Source organism: Haematobia irritans, chromosome 5 (assembly GCF_050003625.1).
Source record: "Haematobia irritans isolate KBUSLIRL chromosome 5, ASM5000362v1, whole genome shotgun sequence".
NCBI lineage: Eukaryota > Metazoa > Arthropoda > Insecta > Diptera > Muscidae > Haematobia > Haematobia irritans.
The window spans coordinates 122,671,020-122,688,863 of record NC_134401.1 but is presented as its reverse complement, the minus strand read 5'-3'; the positions used below and the strand labels follow the sequence as shown (position 1 = coordinate 122,688,863).

The 17,844-nt window shown below is 31.1% G+C and overlaps 1 protein-coding gene across 1 annotated transcript in view; it reads left to right on the top strand.

Moving 5' to 3' along the window:
* The first annotated feature begins 10,159 nt into the window (after positions 1-10,159).
* The window catches only part of LOC142240026 (uncharacterized), a 105,663-nt gene continuing 97,978 nt past the window's right edge, over positions 10,160-17,844 (top strand). Inside the window, exon 1 of the mRNA XM_075311744.1 lies at positions 10,160-10,308. Coding sequence (XP_075167859.1) covers positions 10,245-10,308 — 64 coding nt within the window. The 5' untranslated portion in view covers positions 10,160-10,244. The remainder of the gene's footprint in view (positions 10,309-17,844) is intronic.

Below are 17,844 nucleotides of genomic sequence, written 5' to 3'. Positions count from 1 at the left end.
AATTTCTTGAGTTCTTTTCGAAAAAAGCATATATTTTTTTTAATCGTTTATGTATGTTTTATGTTTTTGTTTTATTTTTATTTACAAATTGATTTTTGATATACATATAATATAGTTAACATGAAAATGCCTATAAATCATAACTTTAACAAGTTTATTTAAATTAAATTTAAAATGAAGTATAAATATATTAAACAATTTTATCCATAGCAACACATAAACCTGAAAGTTGTTTTCAATCATTTATAAAAAAAATATTCCACACACCAAAAACCGAGTTGTTAAACTAATACTAAAATTAACTTACGTTTATGGCAAAAAAAATTATTTTGTGTTAGTTAATTTTTTAAATTGTTGAAGAAATGTTCCCCAGCCTTATGAATTTTTTTTTATTTCAAGTATGTCACAGAACTTTTATGAACTAAAGATGTGTACACATTTTAATGACCATACAAATAAGTTCACACACAAAAAAATTTTTTTCTGATTCAATCACGAAATTTATTGATCCAATTAATTTTTTAATTGAAATGTCTTCAATCTCAGAAATGATAGTATTAATTAAAAAAATTAATTGGCAGTCAATTAAAAATTAATTGATCCAATTAAAAAATTATTTGATACTATTAATTTGTGTGATTGATTTTTATTTCAATTAAAAATTTGTTGAATCAATTAAATTTTTAATTGATTTTAATTGGAAAAATTTTCTTGAAATTTTTTTCTGTGCAGTGCAAATTAAATTATATCAAAATTTTCGTACACTTCTCAAGAACAGTAAGAATTAATTACGGCGTGGTTAATATGGTAAGGATTTGGCGCCAAGACAGCAAAATCTAGGTAATCATAACTCATTACAATTTGCATTACCAGAAGTAAAACTCTCATTACACGTTGCATTACATTGCGATGAGTTATAATGACTAACGTATAATGACAATAATAACTACTTCGCAGTAATTTGTGATTCTCAAAAATGGGTATTTTTACATGAAAAGCAATTTTGGTGTACTAAGATCAACTTGGCTTTAATAATTCTAAAAAACTCTTCAAAAATTAATGAAATTGTATTTAAATTTGTTCACTTTTGGTTTCTAGCAAAGGATGAGGATTAAAGAATAGGAGATGTCTTTTAATTTTTTAGTCTTTTTTACTTGAAACATAGCATTTGAGTTATCGTTAAAAGGTTTCTAAAGGACTCTGATAGCACATGAACAAAAATTTGAAAAAAATCGAAAAGTTCATAGTATCTTTTCAATTCTCCGTTTGTTAGTCTCGGAATCAATACCAACATAATTAGTGTAAAGACAAAATCTTTGGAACCGCACAGTTTTTTTTTCTGCGAAGAGAACAACGTTTTATATTATTCAAAAACTATCCTTGTATGTAGGTATGTGTATACAATTACCCAGCAAAAAAAATGGATGTTGTTCCACAAACATTTCTTCTAAAGCGCATCGTGGGATCCCCCAATGATATTTTTTCATTTCCGATGCAGTCCTTTTGGACAATTGCACATACATTTCTTCTAAAGCGCATCTTGGGATCCCCATATGATTTCTTTCTACGCAATCAAGCTATTTTAAGTGCAAATTTTTGACAAATTAAACTTTACAAAAAATAGAAAACTAATAAAAAAATAGAAAATTAATAAAAAAGTTAAAAATAAAAATAAAAGAAATTAATTTCATCCCCGCTGGGATTTGAACCTGTGCCGTTTGACTTTTTCGCTTCCATGGAAGTTCTTTTGAGAAGATTTTGCAAACTACGAAAATTTTTAATTTTTTTGTTGATTTTTAATGGAAAAAATATATTTATACGAAAATATATGCCGAAAATATAAAATAAAAACGATGCATGACATAAAAAAAAATATTTTTTTTTAGAAAAAAATTTGATAAAAAAATGACGCTGGTGAGATTTGAACCTGCGTTTCTTATTTTTTCGTTCATATTAATAAAGAACGTCTCGAGAAGCAATTAGAATGTTATTCCTTGGTGTCGTATTACGATCATATCACAAACATTTGAATTGACCTTTCGACGCTTTATGTTCAATGGCGTTTGTGGCTGAGTGTGCTAAGGCGTTCTGGTTCATCCCCTGGTCGGAGCGAAAAAGTTTTTCAAATTGTAAAAATTATATAATAGGAAAATAATTGTGTAATAAAACATAGGGATGAAAAAAAGTGAAAATGGTTGAAAAAAATTGTTTTTTTTTCGCTTTTTAAATTTCTTCATTCAAATTAACTTCCAGGGCACAACTTCTAAAGCAAGGCAAAGGATCCAAAAATGGAGTACTTCCATCCTATGACAAACACATGTAAAATTCATTGGAGATGATCCAAGTTTGCACTACTTCCGGATCACAGATTGGGGATCCAAATTACTTTTTTGGAAGCTCTTTTTTGCTGGATACCTGAGAAAAAAGTTAGTTTTTTTTTCAAATTACGAATAACTGATTACATATTAGGTGATCATATACTCTTTATACATTACTTATTTTATGGCCGAAGGTATGCCTGGGGTGAAGTACTTTCCTCCCAGGACATGCGTATGTAAATGTAATCCGGAGCGATGCCAATTAATGAGTAGCTATTACCTTTTAAATAAGCTTACACGCAAAGAAAAAAAAACGTGTACCGCAAACCGAAAACAACTTGCCTCTTTAAAGCCTTTAATTGGCTGAGGTCACATTTTACTTAGTTTAATATATTATATGAATTACTTAAATAAAAAAAAACTATTTTCTTTGGTTAGAGTTTGTTGAATTTATTCGAAAATTTTAAACTTTTATCACCAAAAAAAAAAAATTCGTTTGTTACAAAAATTTTTTTTTTTTCAATAAAAAAATTATTTTTGAACCAACAACACAGTTCATTTCGTTTATATCAAGCACTGTTCTTTTCCGAATTTAAGTCTTTTATAACACGCATTTTACAGTTTCATAGAAAAAATTTAATATAGTAGTATGTAATGTTGAACATATTTTCCGAATCTTCCGAACATATATGAACAAAAAAAAAAACTTTTTGGTGTTCGGTCGAAGCAGGGATCGAACCCACGTCCCTTGCCATGCAAAACAGACGTAGCAACCACTGCTCCACGGTGCCTAACTAAATGTATGTTTCTGTTAAATAAAGTTTGTTTAATCGGCTCGTGGGCGCCGAAAGCTATAAATATAAATATAACTTATATGGATAATTGTCTATTGATGACAATAACATCTACATAGCTCAGTGGATAGTGTGTTGCCTTACAAATTGCATGGTCCGCGGTTCGATTCTCCGTCCAGGAGAAAGGTGAAATTTAAAATATCGAATAATTTCTTCTACATTGTTTGTATTACAGAAAAAGGTGCTAAGAACTAAAAACCCTCGTGGAAGTGAGAAAGATGTGAAAGTAAATGCAATTAGCCAGAAAAGATTGTTTTTTATACGCTGCGCCACACTGTGGAACAGGGTATTATAATTTAGTGCATATGTTTTTAGTTAGTCTTAATGTAATTGTTTTTACATCCTAGAAAAGAAAAACGTTTATCACAGAATGTATATACTTTTCTTCCAAATAAACTTCTTTACAGCGAAAAGAAAATGAGAAACGAACTTTGTTTGTCTAAAATTTCGTTTGGGAGGAAAGAATTATTTTTTTGCATGTACCCACAAGATTACCAGGTAATGAGAGTTTTTGCTGGGAATGATTTGTTTCTTCATTTTTACCCAGCAAAAAAAATTTGGATGCTCTTCCAAAGGCACAACTTTAAAAGCACTTCCAGAAGATGTACTCCCAATGGTGCTTTTTCATATTTTTAATGGGTAATTTTAGATTTTTTTATTTCAAATTGGTTAAAAACTGTTTAAGAATTCATAAAATGATACAAACTCTTTATATTTTGTCGAAATTTATGCTAAATCCAATCGGAAAAATTGTGAATTTTTGAAAATATTTGAAGTCAAACGTTTCACACAAGCTTTAGAATCCATTAAAATTATAAAAATTATTTATTTGATAAAATATCACAGAGTTTTTTAATTTACATCAAAAACGTTGAATTCGGATCACACCTAAAGAAGTGATGCAAATTCAGTGCACCGGCAGTTAAAATGGAAGACTTCTGTCCTATGACAAGTCCATGTTAAATTGATCGCTTCTGTGTCAATTTTGTACCACTTCCGGATCCAAAAAGAACATTTTCATTACTTTTTTGGAGACGCTTTTTTTGCTGGGCAGTTAGTTTTCGCTTTTATGACTTAACCATCCTTCTAAAAGTTCACAAATACCAATAAATATCTCATTATTTGAAGAAAGCATTATTAAATTCTCAAAAACAATCAATAGAATTCAGTACACTTTTTGAATAGAATTTAGTTTACGAGGTAGTACAAAAACGACTATTCAATTACATTTTATGTTCCCAAAAAAACACTAAAAAAGTCTTCAAACTTGTGATTTTCTAAGCCCCACCCAGCAAAAACAGCGTCGCCAAAAAATCCGGGAGTGGTGCAAAATTAACGCAGAAGCGATGAATTTAACATGGACTTGTCATAGGACGGAAGTTCTCCATTTCAACAGCCGTTGCACTGAATTTGCATCACTTTTTTAGATGTGATCCGAATGCAATGTTTTCGATGTAAATCAAAAAATTCTGCGATATTTTGTAAAATAAATAATTTTTATAATCTGTACTGGATTCTAACGATTGTCAGAATTGTCATAATTTTTTCGGATTAGATTTAGCATTTTTTTCGACAAAATTTAAAAGATTTGTACCATTTTATAAATTCTTACGCTGTTTTTAACCTATTTAAAACAAAAAAGTTAAAATTACCCATTAAAAGTAAGAAAAATCCAAGTTATAAAAAATTGAATTAAAAGAACTTCATGGGTAGTTAAAATAAAGAACATCATTGGGAGTGCATCTTCTAGAAGTGCTTTTAAAGTTGTGCCTTTGGAAGAACTTCCAAATTTTTTGCTGGGCAATTAATTTCGTTAGACTATACACTCAAAAAATTGTTAACCCTCCAGGGCACCAAAGTCAATTTAACTCTATTTTAGTTCATGCACTGAAAGAATAGTTTTCTTTCGTTTACGGAATGAAATTTAGACAGGCCATTTTTTTATGGAAAGAAATTTTCTTTAACAACAAATAAACACGATAAGAACATCCCTTATCAAATATTCGGATCTACGTGCCCTTAGAGAAAACTCTTTAAAAGAAAGAGGAATTTCGTCTGACTAAAATTTCATTCCTGGAGGAAAGTGTTTCTCCTTTGGGTATTATAATGTGTTGCTATGGGTAAAACAAGAAATGTCAAGTTAAACAATACTTTAAAGTTAATAAATTATCTTATATTAAAAGGAGAAGAAAGTATGAAGATAAAACAAAAAATTGCATAATAATTTAGAACACTTTCTTTATACCAGAGAATAATAACTGTGAATGGATATCACAATATTCGAGAAGAATAACAATGTGGACAGGAAACTCGAATGAAACAGAGAAAAAAAAAACAAACAAATAATTATAACAATAAGTTCTTTGCCAAATTTTCAAAATAAACAAAGTAAACAAAAAAAAAAATAAAATAAAAATTACAATAATACAAAATTAGCTAATTCTTTTTCCATTTTCGGTTTTTCCTAATTTCTTTTCTACGACAAATTCTCTTATTCAAAACATATAAATAAATTGGATATGGAATATGGGGAATTCAAAATCAACCACACATACAACAGAATCATTGAATTATTTACTATACAAATTGAATCACAACAAAAGAAAACATTATTTTTTTTTCAAAAATAAAAACACTCAACTCTAAAACAGCCACAAAGAAATTTAATTAATATGTAATTAAAAGTCTATAACTGTTAATGAATAATAATAAAAATAAATCACAATAACAACCTTTATTAACCAAATATTTCCCACAAGTCAAAGTCCTCTAAATACTACCAAAGCCCCCGGATCCCAAAAACCACAGAAATATTATAAATCGATTAATCTTAATTTATAATTTAAGCTAATATTAACTAATATCTAAGAAATGAAACTTTAAGAAAACCCACAAAAAAAACTTAATAATATAAAAAAGAAAAAATATAATAAAATAAATATTGTATTTGTAAAATAAGTAATTGATAAAAAGATCAAGTCGAGATGAAAAAATAATAAAGTAAAATAAATAAAAATTGTTGTTATTGAATGTATTTGTATAGAGAATTATTATGATTATGATACAAAACCACAGAAAAAAAATGAAAAATTATAATAATGAATAATAAATGATTAAAAGAGAAACACAAAACCAGAAAAAATAATTATTGTTCAAAAAATGAAATAAATAAAAAATTACAAAAAATACGATTGTTTTGTCATTTCTATAGGAAGTGGATTATTAAGGTTTGTTAATAAGCGCAAATCCATGTCCATGTGTCACAGAAGATGGGAAAAGGAAGCCGTTCAAAGACAGTTTAAGCGAATACATACCGAAGGCAAATATTTTCGTATAACAATTTGTCAATTTTTAAAATAGTTTTCGTCAAGTCATCACATAAAATTACTAAAAAAAATCGTCAAACTTAACAGGTTGGCTGATAAGTCCCCTGTCTAACAAAGAAAAACACATTTTTTTTGTCAGAACTCGTTTCTATTATTCAACATAGTTCCCTTCAAGAGCGATACAACGATTATAACGACCTTCCAGTTTTTTGATACCATTTTGGTAGTACTCCTTCGGTTTTGCCTCAAAATAGGCCTCAGTTTCGGCGATCACCTCTTCATTGCTGCCAAATTTTTTCCCTGCGAGCGTCCTTTTGAGGTCTGAGAACAAGAAAAAGTCGCTGGGGGCCAGATCTGGAGAATACGGTGGGTGGGGAAGCAATTCGAAGCCCAATTCATGAATTTTTGCCATCGTTCTCAATGATTTCGACCTTCAAACGCTCCAATAACGCCATATAATAGTAACTGCTGAAGATAATCGATAAAAATTATTCCATGCGCATCCCAAAAAACAGAGGCCATTATTGGCCAGCGGACTTTTGAGTCTTTTCACGCTTCGGAGACGGTTTACCGGTCGCTGTCCACTCAGCCGACTGTCGATTGGACTCAGGAGTGTAGTGATGGAGCCATGTTTCATCCATTGTCACATATCGACGGAAAAACTCGGGTGTATTACGAGTTAACAGCTGCAAACACCGCTCAGAATCATCAACACGTTGTTGTTTTTGGTCAAATGTGAGCCGGCGCGGCACCCATTTTTCACAGAGCTTCCGCATATCCAAATATTGATGAATGATATGACCAACACGTTTCTTTGACATCTTTAAGGCCTCTGCTATCTCGATCAACTCCATTTTACGGTCATTCAAAATCATTTTGTGGATTTTTTTGATGTTTTCGTCGGTAACCACCTCTTTCGGGCGTCCACTGCGTTCATCGTCTTCTGTACTCATTTCACCACGCTTGAATTGTGCATACCAACTAATTATTGTTGATTTCCCCGGGGCAGAGTCCGGAAACTCATTATCAAGCCAAGTTTTTGCTTCCACCGTATTTTTTCCCTTCAGAAAACAGTTTGTTATCAAAACACGAAATTCCTTTTTTTCCATTTTTTTCACAATAACAAAAGTTGCTTCACAAAAGACGCTCATTCTCACAAACTAATTGACTTACAGATGTCAAATTTTGACACGAATCATTAGAAGATTGGTACTAAAAAAAATTTATATGCATTTAATACTAGCGACGTCATCTATGTGCCAGACCGGGGACTTATCAGCCAACCTGTTACAGGACTAGCCCCAGGTTCATATAACTCAAACAATAGTATTTCCCACATTTTATTATTTTTTGACAATATCATATATAGTACGTATGCCAGACCGGACGGATGGACGTAGCTATATCGACTCAGAATTTCACCCAAAATATATATACTTTATTGGGTTTTAGAGCAATATTTCGATGTGTTACAAACACTGAAAAAAAACCATGAACACACCAGGAAGAACACTTTTGAATAATTTTAGAAAATTTTGAATATTTTTAGAAATTTTTAACAAACCGGTATTACAAACGCTGGCATCACGCCGATATCACACATGCATGAGTAAATATGTATCGACGAAATCAAAAAAAATTATTAGACAGATATCTTTTTTTTTTAAATATTTAAAGGAAATTTTTGTAGTTTAAAGCAAAAAATTGGAGTTCAAAATTGCAAGAATGTTTTTAGTGACATACGAAGTTCATGATGGACGCTTTTGTAGTAAAATTTTCAATTTTGAAGAAATAATGAACTATTTTGTGAGAAATACGAATTTAGTAAATGCTTAATTAACGTACGTAACGTACGTAAAAAAAACAAGTAAGGAAAGTCTAAAGTCGGGCGGGCCGACTATATTATACCCTGCACCACTTTGTAGATCTAAATTTTTGATACCATATCACATCCGCCAAATGTGTTGGGGGCTATATATAAAGGTTTGTCCCAAATACATACATTTAAATATCATTCGATCTGGACAGATTTTGATAGACTTCTACAAAATCTATAGACTCAAAATTTAAGTTGGCTAACGCACTAGGGTGGAACGCAATGTTAGTAAAAAAATATGGGAAACATTTAAATCTGAAGCAATTTTAAGGAAACTTCGCAAAAGTTTATTTATGGTTTATCGCTCGATATATATGTATTAGAAATTTAGGAAAATTAGAGTAATTTTTACAACTTTTCGACTAAGAAGTGGCGATTTTACAAGGAAAATGTTGGTATTTTGACCATTTTTGTCGAAATCAGAAAAACATATATATGGGAGCTATATCTAAATCTGAACCGATTTCAAATTTGGCACGCATAGCTAAATCGGACCAAAAAACTGGCCTCTGTGGTCATATGAGTGTAAATCGGGCGAACGATATATATGGGAGCTATATCTAAATCTGAATCGATTTCAACCAAATTTGGCATGCATAGTTACAATGCTAATTCTACTCCCTGTGCAAAATTTCAATTAAATCGGTGTAAAAGATTGGCCGCTGTGGTCATATGAGTGTAAATCGGGCGAACGATATATATGGGAGCTATATCTAAATCTGAATCGATTTCAACCAAATTTGGCACGCATAGTTACAATGCTAATTCTACTCCCTGTGCAAAAATTCAATTAAATCGGGGTAAAAGATTGGCCGCTGTGGTCATATGAGTGTAAATCGGGCGAACGATATATATGGGAGCTATATCTAAATCTGAACCGATTTCAATAAAATTTGGCACACTTGACTACACTACTAATTGTTCTTCTTGTGCAAAAGTTTAAGCAAATTAAGGTAAAACACTGGCTTCTGGGGCCATATAAGTCCATATCGGGCGAAATATATATATGGGAGCTATATCTAAATCTGAACCGATTTCTTCCAAAATCAATAGGGTTCTATTCTGAGCCAAAACACATACTTGTGCCAAATTTGAAGTCGATTGGACTAAATCTGCGACCTAGACTTTGATTATAAAAATGTGTTCACGGACAGACGGACATGGCTATATAGAATCAGGAGCCCACCCTGAGCAATTTTGCCAAAAACACCATATGTCTATCTCGTCTCCTTCTGGGTGTTGCAAACATATGCACTAACTTATAATACTCTGTTCCACAGTTTAGCGCAGGGTATAAATATTAGAGTAAATGAAACTTTCTGCAAATATAATAATTTTATGAACGAAAATACAGTTAAACTAGCTTTAGTGAAATAGGAGCCCACTTTTTTTTTAGTGAACGGAATGACAAAGTTAATATACCTCCCATCCTAAAAAAATATAGCGGACTTCATAGTTTATTTCCTTGAGGGGCTTTCTAAAATAGAATCTTTGATGTCTACCCATTTTTGGAGGAAAGAAAACATAAACTATTTGATCAAATGTGCTTCAAAATAGAACAATAAAAGTTTATTATCTCTTTTGTAGTAGATGTCGGTAAAATAACTACCCGTGATTGTCCGCACCATCAACTAAATATTTAGTCTGGTTTCACTATAGTATGACGTCATGTCGTTGTCAACATTGAAAACAAGAGAGAAATAAAGAGACCACTTCCATAAAAGAGAAGAGAACAGAATATATGCGTATCATCTTTTTTTGAGTAGTAAAACAAACAAAACATTTGGAATGTCATTCAGTTTTGTGGATAAACTCTTGCCGTGAGTGTGCATACATTTCTTCAGTTCTAGCAAACCTGCTATTTCGCCGGATGAAATCAGCTGTAGATTTTAGAAATCCATCGAATAGTCGCACCAATAACCCCTTAACTTTCGGTGAGTTCATACGTCTCTTAATATAAAAACTGAAAAAGTTGCAGTATTAAAAAGAACACAAAGTGTTGCGAAATTAGTTTTGCTAAGTATACATTTTTATTAAATATAATGTAAAATATTTGGAATTAAGTTGAAAATGATATCATATGGTTGACAAAGACAGAACCCCACCACCTATTTATTTTGGAAATGTTTTATGTGGCGTTTTCTGGTGGTTTAACCATTAATAGAAGCATAAACCAGTTTGTGTGAGAGAAATTTTTAGATTTCTCAGAACATGACGTTTTAATACGGGGTACACTCATCTACTTAATCATACATATGGTCATTCGTGTTTATAAATAAAACCCTATAGAGTGCTGCCGGCATATACATTCCAGAGATGGGAGTAATTAATCAACCGAAGTTATAATGCACATGAATGTAAGATAACGTTTGAGGTAGTAACAAGCAGAATGCATGCATGTAAGATAATTTTGTTGTGGTAATAAAGGGATTTTATGATAGCTGGTGTAATATATCCCTCTCATAAGTTGACACCCGCGGTCGTCTAAATTTTGCACATAATTTTAATGTGGTTATGTAACAAGCGTCTCATGAAAATGGTCCACATTTGGGAGGTGTTTCGCTTTAGGAGTGACCAAGATTGAGAGGTTTCACTATATTAATTTCCTGAGCTAAAAATAGTAAGAAATGGTGCTTCGATTATCAGGTTGATGTATAAGTACATAGCAATACTAATGTAGTACATTTTGGGAAATAATCGAAACGGGAGTTCCACCAGCTATTAAAAGTTTAGAAATGTTAGGCGTTCACTGACCAAGTAGTGTTGGAAAAGTAACGAATATTTGATAACAAGTAGGTGTTTCTGACTATTTTGTTTTTTAGTATCCGTTAGTATTAAACGATATCGCAATATCTTCAATACCATCTTGTTTTCTTCTTCTGGCCGTAAGCAAGATGAAAGCAAAATTCTTGATTTTCGGGAATATGATATTAATATAAATAAAACTTTTGAAAAATAAATAAATAAATGTGGTTTCACATCAAAAAAAAAAAGTGGAATAGGATGCGAAAACTGTAACATTTGCGAGAGATTGATTTCATATGAAGGTTTACATATGCCCTTTGGTTGAAGCGATTGTAAATTTCAAAAACAAAATCGGAATATATGGTTCCTAGTTTTGTTTTAATTTCCTACAAAGGTTTATATCATTTCATCCGTTAACAATAATTGGCAAAATACATAAATATCATATGATATATCGACTGCGTGAAGAAGGTGCTCCATTGTGTAGGTTAAATTTTAATTACACTATTTTTAATTTTTTGACAAATGCCATTCGTCAAAACATTGCTAAAAACTTGTTTAATATTTATCAAGAAAGCAATACTACAAACAAAGTACATGAATTATTAAAATCTGTGTGGAAAATTTTAAACTAATATAATATACATGCATGAATAATTGTAGGATGGCTTGTGAAATATTTCTTATAATTTGATGTATGATGTTGTTACAAAAAGGCTTGCCCGGTTCCAAAGATTTTCTTTTTACACTAATGGTTTTGGTATTGATTCCGAACTAGAGCCTTTAAGCCGCAATTCTCTTTTAAATTTTAATGTTGCCTACTCGATACTAGGAAACAAATTTACATTTATTCGTATTTTCTGTTGTTTTTCATGTGCCTTAAATGGTCAAAAAGAAATTAGGTTATGTTTCAAGTAAACAACATTTTTAAAATAAAGTGTTGAAGGAGCTCTCCTTGTAGTCAAGAGGCTATACGTCAAAAATTTTAGAGACAATTTAATTAATTTTGAAGATTTTTTCAGAATTATTAAAGCAATGTTGACCATTTCTCTCATGTAAAGATATCCATTTTATTCCAAATCACTTAACTATAAAGGTGGGTACTATGTTCAAGTTTAGTCGCTAAAATCAAAATTAAAACTGCAAAAACAGGATAAAATTGTTTCCTTTTGTTGCAAATTTTATTATAATTTGTTGGGGAACAATCCAATCCAAAATTTAAAAATATTTATTTTCGGTGAAGTGGATTATTAAAGAAAAGTAACTGTAAAAAATTGCCAATTTAGCGCGATAATGCCAACTTAATACTGGCCTTAAGGACAAAAAGACTTCATAAAAAGTATTCAATATTTTATCGAATCTTTAAAATTTTCGTCCCTCCGTTAATGGTGCATGTCTTTGAAGTAAAGCCAATGTCCCTTATAGTAAAGAAAACCATTTTTGAATCAAAAAATAATCTTTAAATTATTGAAATTTTGAATCTAGGGATTAAATATAAAAAATAAGCTAGATTTGACATCATTCGTTAAATTTTTTTGCACTTAATAAAACCTGTTCTGCTTTAAAGTGGCATTCATTTGTACATGAATAGCTTTATTATAAGTAAGATCTGTTTCCTAATTTTATATTTAAAGCTAGATAGTTCCCCAAAAATGGTCTTTTTTGTAACAGGCGGGATATCAAAACACTTAAGGGAAGGTCAACATCTTTGGTTTCAACTAAAGTTTTTTTGGGTCTATACAAAAAATTATATTTTACTATTCCACTTTGAAAAATCAGTTTCTCAAATTTTCGTTTTTCAAGTAACTAAAACTTATATAGATTGTATACATTTTCTCAATATATTTGTTTTTATTTTAGTAAAATGTTTATTAAATAATCGAGTTGGGAATCTCTCAATTTAGATTACTAAAATATTAAAATAATTCATGTAATACACATCATCCATCTGTGTAATTTTTGTTTGTAAACAATTCTCTTTGTAAATTTAACCGCCAAAGAGTACTGATTAGAGGTGTGCGCGTGAGGGATTTTTCACGCACGCTCACGCACGCTCAAAAATTCAAAATTTCATTCACGCACGATCACGCACGCCCGTTTTAGAATTGCTCACATTCACGCACGCTCACGAATGAATTTGTAACATTCACGCACAATCACGCACGCCCGTTTTTGAATTGCTCACACTCACGCACGCTCACGAATGAATTCGTAACACTCACGCACGAAGGTTTTTATTGATTCACACTCACGCACGTTCACGAAAAAAATCCTACAAAGATAAACATTCACGCCCCACTCACGATTGCAGAATAGTTACTACCGCACGCTCACGACGGGAAATATCAACTCACGCACGTTCACGAGCAACAAACTTATTCACGAACACTCACGATTCGGAAAAACTACTCACGCACGTTCACTCACGATTTATAAAAACTATTCACGCACGCTCACGATGTAAAATGCAACTCACGCTCGTTCACGAACTATGAAACTTACTCATGCACATTCACGATTCATAAAATCTATTCACGCGCCCTCACGTTGTAAAATGTAACTCACGCTCGTTCACGAACTATTCAACTTACTCACGCACATTCACGATTCATAACTACTATTCACGCACGCTCACGATGTAAAATGCAAGACACGCTCGTTCACGAACTATGAATCTTACTCACGTTCATTCACGATTCACAGTATTATTCACGAACGGTCACGATGTAAAACCAAACCTGAACCAAATCTGTGGAAATTATCGTGTCAATTGGAGGAAAATCCCATTGAAAATGTGTCTAAAATATGAAACAGTCTTTCATATTTCCCCCATTCTGGTGTACGTATATATGGGAGCTACATATCATTTAAACCGATTTTGACTAAATTTGAAATGTATAGTCAGCATAATAATTCTGCAATCTCTGAAAAATTTCACGTAAATGGCACTATATTTTTGCCCCACGTGGTCATATGAGTGCAAATCGGCCGAAAGATATATATGGGAGCTATATCTAAATCTGAACCCATATTAACCAAATTTAACACACAATGCAAAATTTGAAGCAAGTCAGGGCAAAACTCTGGCTTTTGAGGCCATATTGGTCCAAATCGGACGAAAGATATTTATGGGAGCTATATCTAAATCTGAACCGATTTCAATCAACTTTATATGTGGGAGCTATATCTAAATCTGAACCGATTTGGCTGAAATTTTGCATGTTTTTCGAGACTTCTAAAATATTCGTATGTACGGAATTTGAAGGACATTGGTTGATAAATACGCCAGTTATGACCAGATCGGTGATAGATATATATGACAGCTATATCTAAATCTGAACCAATTTTTCCAAAATCAATAGCGATTGTCTCTGTCCCAAAAAATGTCCCTGTGTCAAATTTGAGGACGATCGGGCTTTAAAATTAATTATAATTATATTAATTATAAATTCAATTAAAATTTGAATTGATTTTGTCCGAAAAAGTTAATTCATTTTTAATTGAGGCAATCAATGATTTATAGTGTTATTGTTTACTTATTTTATTTTTTATTATATTACAATTGCATATATTATAATTATACTATATAGAATTATTTTTTCAGGTCTACGCCAAAATTTAGTGATCCAATGAAACCAATTATTTACGAAAATTGTTATTTTTTATTTGGAATAATTTTCTTAGTTGGCTTTATTATTTATTTTGATTAACAAGTTACTTAATTAATTGATTACGTTTTCAATTCCAATCAACTTTTCAATTGGAAATATTTACTATTTTTTTTTTTTGGTGTAAAGAAAAAAATCCAATTATAATTATAATCAGAAAGCACATAAGAGTAAACAAGTAGTAAACTCTTGTAAAATTGCCATAAATTATTTCATTGAAGAAACCATTAATTATAAATAAGTAAACAATACAATAAATAATTATTGCCTCAATTAAAAAATTAATTGAGTTTCGACCAAAACCAGTTAAAAAGTTCATTGAAAATACCGGAAGAAATCAATTATTGCTTAATCAAACAAGGCTTCTTGTTTCTCATTAATTCTGTTATTGATAATACCATATTCGTGATTTAAAACATTTTAATTAAAAAAGTAATTGATTTAATGATGATTGAATCAGAAAGAAATTATTTTGCACGAACGAAAAATCAAACGAGCATAAAAAGTAAGTCACATACACATATGACGATTACGACGCAAATGCGTCGGCCTACGAACAAAACAAGATCAAAAAGATATTCCAATTGATATTTTCTTATACTTTTAATTTTTATTAAAATATTACTTTTGGAAGAATACATACATTTTAAATGTACTTTTGTTAAGAATTTTAAAGTTTAATACATAAATTTATGTACCTTTATAGATAAGTTTGTCTACAGTAAATATGCGTCCAGCACTGATAAAAACAGTATTACACGAGTTAAATGTTTTTATTTAAAAATAAAACTTTATCGAGATTGTCACTTTTATGTGAATTTTATCGTGAATGTGAATGTCATCGTTAGCGTGAATTTTTCGTGAATGTGAATTTCTTCGTAAACGTGAATTTGGTCGTGAACGTGAACTTTTTCGTGAATGTGAATTTTTTCGTGAACGTGAATTTCTTCGTGAACGTGAATTTGGTCGTGAATGTGAATTTCTTCGTGAGCGTGAAGTTTGTCGTGAGCGTGAATTTTTTCGTGAACGTGAATTTTGTCGTGAACGTGAATTTCGTCGTGAGTGTGAAATTTTCGTGAATGTGAATTCCTTCGTGAACGTGAATTTTGTCGTGAGCGTGAATTTTTTCGTGAGCGTGATTTAAAAAAAAATTTACTCACGCACATACACGAACAGAATTGGATGTTCACGCACGATCACGCACGACACATTTTTGTTCAGTCCCATTCACGCACATTCACGACATTTGGTCAAAATTTCATTCACGAAACACGTGACTCACGCGTGAATCACGCGTGTCACGAAAACTTCGTGTCACGCGCACACCTCTAGTACTGATGTCTGTATATAAAAGAGTATAGGCATCTGAACTACACACACATATAAAAAAATGCTATGTTGAATTCTCTTTCTTACCTTGCTATATTATTAGAGAATAATTAACCCCTTAAACAATAAATTGAATGTTTCAGATAATCTGAATATTAAATTAAGTTTAATATAAAAAATAATATTTTTAATTTTAGAGTTTCTTCTTCATTTGTGTATCTATTTTAGTATATTTTAATTTAATCTGATTTTACTGATATAGTTTGTAACAAAGAACTTCGATAGTTCTATGATCACAAACCATCATGATACACTCTGTTACAAAGTAGACCTAATATGTGGCTCTCAACATAGAAACTTGTGTCATTTTATTGTTGACTAAATTTGGATATTATTCGAAAAGAAAACTGAAAACTACCCCCTTTGAAATTTGAAGTGTCCTCTTGTGGTAACATATATGCATTTCAGTAATAGAAGATAATAAAACTCAATTGTGGGTAATATATTTTCTAATGGATCTCTCTTTTTTGTATAGGAATATTTAAGTGCTGCATATAATTATTTTTGTTTCTTAGTGGAGGGCAGTAAGATATTAAATATGCCTTTTATAATTGAACCAACAAGATATTGAAGATTAATTGACTTAAAAGGACACAATAAAAATTACGAAGATGGATCGTACAAATACCTTTAGTAATGAGTTTGAGAGTATTTAAAATTTTGGAACTTTATATGGCCATTTGTGTAATATGCCGTCAACCACATCTAAATTGTATCAAAATGATTGAAATGGCTCAGTATTAGCAAGAGACCAGAGAGATATAGCCGTTTGCCAATGAGAGCAATAACATGGTGCAATAACAGGCTTACAGACTTACTCTGTTTTCTACTAAGCTATTAATTGCAGTAACCAATGTTACCGTTGGAAATTTTCAAAAAGTCGCATACTCAAAAAAAGTAGCATAATGATAAAAAAAGTCGCATACATTTGTGAAGTATTTTTATTACAAAAAATCTTTTATAAATCAACACAAAAACAATAAAGGAACACTCCCTTTAAATAAAGAGATATTTTAGTAACTTATTGTATCATAAAATCCAGAAAAACGTAAACTTGCAATAAATAAAAAATGGATTTTTTCTCCTTCCTAAAATTAGCAGAAATGTACGAGAACGCCATCCAGTGCCAATTTACTATCAGCCAATTAAAAGCATTTAAATCAATTAAAAAAAAAAACAAAAATATTTATTTTTTATACTACACTCCTAATTGACTCTGCCATATATATTGCACGTATTATTTGTTTATGGCTAACTTTTGCAAAATTTTACTGGGAAAAAAATTCCTAGAAAAAACTTGCAACTTATATATTCCTCAAATTTCAAATTTGATCTCACTCTGGCTCTCTTTTGCTGGCTTTTTGGAGTAAACGAAAGACTCCAGTAAAAATTTGTGATAATTATCAAAAATTAGTGGGTACTCGAACGGAGCTCGTGGTTGAAATGATATGCAACAAAACAACGACCAACGATCGTTGGTTAGGTGTCCATTGTGATACTATACGTGATTTACTTCTCTCCTAGTTATGAGTGCTTCTATGTTTAGCTCAATGACAACTTGTCATTGAAAAGTGATTTTTTTTTTTAGCCGAAGAAGCTTTGAAACATTCAGCATCCACCGTAGAAACACATTTTGCTCTTTGGTCGAAACTGGGTTTGAATCCATGA